Below are 6,622 nucleotides of genomic sequence, written 5' to 3'. Positions count from 1 at the left end.
AGCTAGAAGCGCAACTGAATGTACGGGAAGCCAAAAGGTTAAAAAAGGATTGTATTTTTTTCCGAAATCTAAGCGTTTTTTTATTTAATATTTTATTAGAAGCGAGTTTTCCCCATCTGTCAATTCAATCTAGATTATTTATTTTCAAATAAAAAAAAGGAAAAAAAAAAATAATAATAATGATTAAAAAACAATAAACAATAATATAAGGAACTCTTTTTCTCATATGTATTTTGGTGACATTTATATTGTTAATACATTTTGGATACTGTGTTTAGTGCCTTTTTTCAGGTCAGAGCAACTGCCCTTCAAAATTCCTGTGCACGTCCCTGGTTGGCTGTACAAATATTTCTAAGGGCAGCGAGGAAGAAATAATCTCATTGGTTGAGTTAATAAACCTCAAAATGTTGGCGCCGAAGAACCTTTTCTCAGAGCAGAAGTTACTGAGAGGTTTATAATATATAATCTGCAGTATGAAGTCTAACAAGCTCATGGGTGACTCCAACTCAACCAATGAAACAAGACTTGTGCCTCTGACGTGTTTGTAAACTCCACTCTGCGGGTATTTCGCCATCAGTCTGTATCCTGCAGCCCTTTTCAGTTGCTCTTCTCCACCTCTGCTGTTTCCTGCTCCGTCACCTTGTCCCCAGTTTCCTCTTTATGCGTCAAGTGGCTGCTTGTCCTGTCTGAAACCGTCCCGAGCATCTTCGCGCTGTGCTGCTGTGCCTTCGCTCGCAGTGCAGCAATACTGTTCTCCCTCAGTTCCTCCTTAGAAATTGGCGAGTTAGTGTCTTTTGTCTGTTTCTCCTCCTCTTCCTCCATCACTTTGTCCACTGGTTTCTCCTGTGTTATTGGTGGTGGTGATGGTGTCAGGCTGCAGGGCTTTCCAGGAGAGGTGTGCGAGGTTTCACCTGACTTCTTGTGCATACCTGAAGGGGAAGGACAGTCCACTTAGGGTTTGCAGAGAAGGGTTGGATAACATCACTTATCAAGAGCACTTTTGTCTTGTAAGCATCCTTGTCTTAGTGTTTACAGGTGTAGCATGACGTATTGATGCATTTAGGTGATTTCAAATCTATAATGTAGCACCAGTTTTTATGTGTTGAGGTGTTTGACATTGAAATGAAGTGTGAAAGAGAGTGAAGGGGACAGATCGATGGACAGGACCTCTTATTCAGTTAGAGACACCTAATTGATTTAAATTAATCAATTAACGTGAGGCAAGAGGAGATTTAGGCTAATCTGTCCTGATTAAGTAGGATTATTACTGTATTGACTGCTACCTCTTATTGACATGCTGACACTTTTATTGGCTCCCAACATGAGCCCGGCTTAGCTCCCACTCCCTGTTGTCAGAATACATCTTAATCCCCATTTTCAAACACAATGACACAAACTAATACAAATAAGGATTGCATTTATGTCAACAAAAGCAGGTTTTCTTTGATCCTACAGTACAGCAACTAAAATATGGGCTAACAGTAATTACACAAGAATGAGCAGGAAAACCCCCACATTGTATTTGTATCAGACAGAAGAAAGTCTGAATGGGGCAATGGAGAAGAGAGATAACTTTGCAAACTTGATTTTCACTTAATAATAATATAATAATAATAATAATAATGAGCCTCATTATTGATATTAAAGGTGTAATATGTATGACTTTTATTGCCACCTTTTACATTATGACCATAATGATCTGTAAAAATATCTGTGAGAGTGTTGGAATTTTAAGAAACAAAACAAAAGCTGAGGCAAGCTTACCAAATTATTAAATTACAGACAGTCATATAATAAAAGGCAGGAGGAGAATGCCAATTCTATCATTGTTTTTGCCAATAGAGATCAAGATCAATAAAGGTCATAAATTTCATAATAGACTTTATATAAGTCCGTCAGAGAAGGAACAGCAGAGGTGTTGCTTATAACATTAACTATGGCTCTATTCTATTAAAGTGTCCCAGTGACAGTGAGAAACATGTAAAATACCAGAAAAATACTGAAGCAGCTAAATGGAATTCAGCCCTCAACAGTCATATTATTTACACCTGTGACTTTTCCTACTGTGACTTGTCAAACTCTCCTCTGTGATCTGTAATTCTCCCAGTTGAAATGTCAACAAACATACTTATGCAACAGCTCACCTAATAGCCACGGCGCGTAAGAGTCCGTGATGCCCTCCTTGGCTGACTTGAGGATAGACTCCGGCAGCGGGATGGAGTGACGGACCATGGCCCCGTACAGGCCGTACTCTGCCATCACGCTGCTGCGACCCCAACACTTTTCCCTCTTCCTCCACTTGGCCCTGCGGTTCTGAAACCACACCTGGAGAGATGAAGGTCAGATAAGGGTCAGATTTATTTAAGTTTATTGAGCTTTGCAATACAGTGACATTAACCTGCAGGCCTATAATTTATCTATGAACATTCTTAATTGTAAGTAGACCAAAATACGATTTAAATCCCCCCACACTGCGTGCAGTTGCTTCACTTGGATGTTTGGGCGTCACTGCAGAATGACGTATGTGCAGAGTTTGACACTAAAAGGTTGTTTTCACATTCATCTGCTGAAGGTGGGAGCGTTTCTCTGTGATCGCTTTAAATCTCAGGTTAAATTGTGTGTACTGGGTTGAAAATCCATGCACATACACTGAAAATGTACTTTTAAGTGAAGCAGGAGACAATCTTGCGTTTGGAAGTAAAAATTTTGCATGATTATTCATAGAGTCTGGATTTTTTTAAAAGAGAGAAGGAGTAAATGTAATTTTAAGATTTAAGATTTTAACCAGTAATTGGACTTTTTTTGTGTAAATACACATATCAGATACAAATTATTATTCAGAGCAGAGTATTTTTATATTAAAACATGTTTGGAGGGAATCTTCTTTTACTCGTTTCTTTTAGTTTGATGATGAGACAATCCAAAGTCACTGCTGGATCAACATAAGAATATTTTATTTTAGTGGCCCAGGAGAGGCTTTAACAAAAGATAATGTAAATGAAGAAGACTCCTTCCCATTTTGATTCAAATTTGGATGTTTGCTTGTGCACAGATTCCTTTAGGTCCATTATAGACTCAAAATGAAAGTGTCTGCACAAAATTCAGTGCTGACATTCAATGTTTAATATTTTTTCCTCATTGCTTCACTTATAGAATATCTTCGGCCCATTTTGTGTGTGTGTGTGTGTGTGCGGGCATGCTCATGCATTACTCTCCTTCTGGCTCTTCAAGTGCCTAAATTGATTTCCACCAAGCCAGACCTTGTAATAGCCTCAGCAAGCTTGTGAATATGGATGAGCAAAACAGGGGAAAAATGAGCATCCTAAGATGGCCGAGGAGGCAGGATGGGAAGGGTGTGTGTGTGTGTGTGTGTGTGTGTGTGTGTGTGTGTGTGTGTGTGTGTGTGTGTGTGTGTGTGTGTGTGTGTGTGTGTGTGTGTGTGTATTTTGCAGACCTGGAATTAAAAACGATCAAAGCTGAGCCAGGAAAGCTATTCAGGTAGATCTGATGATAACCTCCATCTCATAAAAAGATGAGCCTCAGATGAGCAATCATGCTTTTTGACAGCAGCAGTGTGAGTGTGCATGACAGTGTGTTTGTCATCGCTCGCACGTGTGTGTGAAGGGACAGGTGACCCCAGGGGCAAAGAGGCTGATTGAAAAATAAGTTAATTTCCAGGCCCGATCGATGGGAGACAGGCGCTCAAATATCACGGGAAATTAAAATGCTCATAGCAGCCAGAGGCCTCTGCTCCACCATTGACCTGCGCAAATTAATTTCTATGTAGTTATCGTTTCATTTCAGGGCTGCGGCCCGTCTCTCGCAGGGAAAGAGGTAATAAGTTATCCTCAATTAACTAATTACACTGAGAAGGTGAATCAGCTGCTAATGTGAAACCAGAAGCCATTGTGAGGATGATGATGGAGCAGCTGACTAGTGGATCTACCTGTTTTTTTATGGGGGTTGTTTTGTTTAAAAATCCATCTTCATCCCTCTGAAATAAGCTTCATTTCTGCTACTACTACTGCTACTGTGATTGCAAGTCATTTTAACTTTGAGTTCATGTTAAAGAAGCTTTATATTGCAGGAAATATCTGAGTTATCTGACTGAATACACACTTTTTTGTCATATTGTCCCTCTTTAAAGCAAGATGATTAAAGCATCTCCATGATTTGAGATAATAGCAGAGCATTCATATTTACCTTTCTGCATATACTGAGCAGATATCAATTAACACACCTGTATTCTGTCCTCTGGCAGCTCAGTCTTCATGGAGAGCATTTCTCGGGCGTATACGTCTGGATAGTGAGCTTCATTAAACGCTTTCTCCAGCTCCTCCAGCTGATAGGAAGTGAAAATAGTTCTGCAAATAAAAGGAAAGAGAACAAATGAGAATAAACACCCTTATTTGGATTTCTGATTTTTTAACATTTCTTTAATTTTGTTGAATTTAAATTGAAATGGAGTGAAATATGAAAAAAAATATAGTCAATTTGAAATAAAATCAACAGAAAATCAAAATACAAAATAGGCCATGTGATTTTTTCCCTCACAAATATTCGTTATTAATCTTAATTAAAAAAATAAATAATAAAAATAATAATAATAATAATAATAATTTAAAGACAAAACAGAGGAACTCTCCATGTTTTTTATGTCAGCTGTTTCTATAAGGACTTTTAGGCTAAGAGAAAAACCACATTATGAGCATACACACATGACAGACACACACGTGTTATTGCAGGAATTAAAATAGATTTTTTTAGTTTGAGGTTTTAATCAGTGATGACACCAAACTAAGGTCGCCTATCGTGATGTTATAAAGGCCTAATACATGTCACACCGGAATATCACCAGTGTAAAACATGCAATTGTAAATTAATAAATGTAATAATAATTGTAAATGTAATTATATATCAGTTCGATAATCTTGTTTTCCATTTGTTTGGTTTTTCTTTTACCTGTGTCGTCTTTTCTTTCTCTTCTTGCTCTGACTCAGGGAGGATTTGGAGAACTTCTGGTCACCGGAGGAGAGACTCAAGTCATCAGAATCTGCGAGGAAACACATCAGTGAACAACTAATCCAATACGAGGACAACAGCAATAATAATAATAATAATAATAATAATAATAATAATAATAATAATAATAATAATAATAATAATAGGCTATCTAAATTGTATAATAGGCTACATGAAAGATGGTGGAAAATAGTTGGCTAATTCTGGTCTTAAGTCGACCTTCCTGATGTAAAGGGTTCATTTCTGCTTATTGAGTCTTCCCCGCGGATTTGTCCCAAATGATATTAAATATCATAAATAAATACTAATAAAACTAAATTAGTTTAAGAATTTTTTTTGTAAGGCCTCCTCATCTTTCCCCATTTAAAAAAACCCCAAAAGCCTTTAAAAAGATGCATTTCAGAAGAAAAATATTCTTATCATTTTGAATTTAAGTTTTAGTCTTTTCATTATTCATCTCATTATTATTCGATCAGAGGGCGCGAAAGCTTTGACATCTGTATTTGTTGACTTCTGTTATTTCTCGGTGCATGAAATTTCTGCTATCCACTCATTCTAGCTCGCTCACAATACATAGGCCTACCTGAGCTAAAAGTGTGTGCTGATATAATTGAAACATACAATCTCATCTGTGCAACAGAAACCTGCAGGGTGTTAGAGTTAGCAGGCCTCACCTGAGCTGGCGGAGTGCTGCGCATCCATCTGTGTGTCCACGTGCGCCGCTCTGTGCAGCGGCTGCAGGTGCACATTTTGCGCCTCAGACAGCACCTCCAGAAAGGCAGGCTGGCTGTAAAACGAGTGTATTCCCTCTGGTCCCAGCAAACCCATACCGACCCCGAGAGCCCCGTGTCCGAGGGCCGACCTGGCGGCCAGGACGTGCGCCCTGTGCGGCAGAGCCTCCAGCGGCCGCCTCGGGGCCACCGGCGGCTCCTTGTTGAGGCCGAGCAGCTCCTGGATCCCAAAGCCGGTGCGCCGGTGCACCGTGGGGGCCATCTTCCAGACCGGAGGCGGCTGCTGGGATCCCCCGTGGCTCACGCTGGTTTGTGAGGCTGATTTCTGTTTATTCTCATTGTCTGAAAGCAGAATTCCCTCCTTCCCAGTCATGGTGGTGCGGTTCCACTTTTTGCTCTCTGCTCCCTCCAAAAAAGCCAGCATCCCCTTGTGCAATGAGCCCCGTGATGCTCCGTCTTTATCTCCTCCGCCTCTCTACTGCGCTTTTTATCCGACGGGCAACAGGCGTGCAGCCAATCACAAGAGGGGAGAGACTCCTTACTGAAGTTCGCATCAGCACCATTAAAGTAGATTACAATAGTTCTGTCGATTAATTGAGACGAAATATTCCTATTATTTTTATTTTAAAATCCTCAGCGAAAAGAAATATGTATTGCTCTTACTTTCACTAACCCTTCCTGTTTCTGTCGCTGATCATCCGGGAGTCACTCAGATCCAATCAGCCGGGTTAAACCCCTCAAGTCGAGGAAAATCAGCTTTCTTTGCAGCACGTTTGTCCATTTAGTAGTGAGGAGCCCAAAAAATACTGAAAAGCAAAAAAATACTCATTACTTAACTAAATCTGCTGCTAAATAACACACGTTTGGCT

General features: G+C 39.7%; 1 protein-coding gene across 1 annotated transcript; it reads right to left on the bottom strand.

The window, feature by feature from the left end:
• Positions 1-342: 342 nt before the first annotated feature.
• On the bottom strand, positions 343-6,329 carry LOC119909346 (visual system homeobox 2-like). Its single transcript, XM_038727536.1, has 5 exons — positions 5,697-6,329; positions 4,963-5,053; positions 4,241-4,364; positions 2,145-2,325; positions 343-929 (listed from the first exon to the last, which is right to left on the bottom strand). The coding sequence occupies exons 1-5, from the start codon at positions 6,175-6,177 to the stop codon at positions 598-600; spliced, it is 1,209 nt and encodes a 402-aa protein (XP_038583464.1). The 5' UTR covers positions 6,178-6,329; the 3' UTR covers positions 343-597.
• Positions 6,330-6,622: the final 293 nt, after the last annotated feature.

The sequence above is a fragment of the Micropterus salmoides genome, unplaced genomic scaffold, assembly GCF_014851395.1.
Source record: "Micropterus salmoides isolate LMB-PRFRI ecotype aquatic unplaced genomic scaffold, ASM1485139v1 Ms_hic_scaffold_18, whole genome shotgun sequence".
Classification (NCBI taxonomy): Eukaryota; Metazoa; Chordata; class Actinopteri; order Centrarchiformes; family Centrarchidae; genus Micropterus; species Micropterus salmoides.
This window is presented reverse-complemented; position numbering and strand designations above follow the sequence as displayed.

Coding starts and splice junctions, on each gene's coding strand:
- LOC119909346 (XM_038727536.1), bottom strand. CDS start 6,177: ATGCTGGCTTTTTTGGAGGGAGCAGAGAGCAAAAAGTGGAACCGCACC. Junction 5,054..5,696: donor GCAGCACTCCGCCAGCTCAG/GTGAGGCCTGCT, acceptor GTTTCCTCGCAG/ATTCTGATGACTTGAGTCTC. Junction 930..2,144: donor TTACGCGCCGTGGCTATTAG/GTGAGCTGTTGC, acceptor CTTCCCCTTCAG/GTATGCACAAGAAGTCAGGT.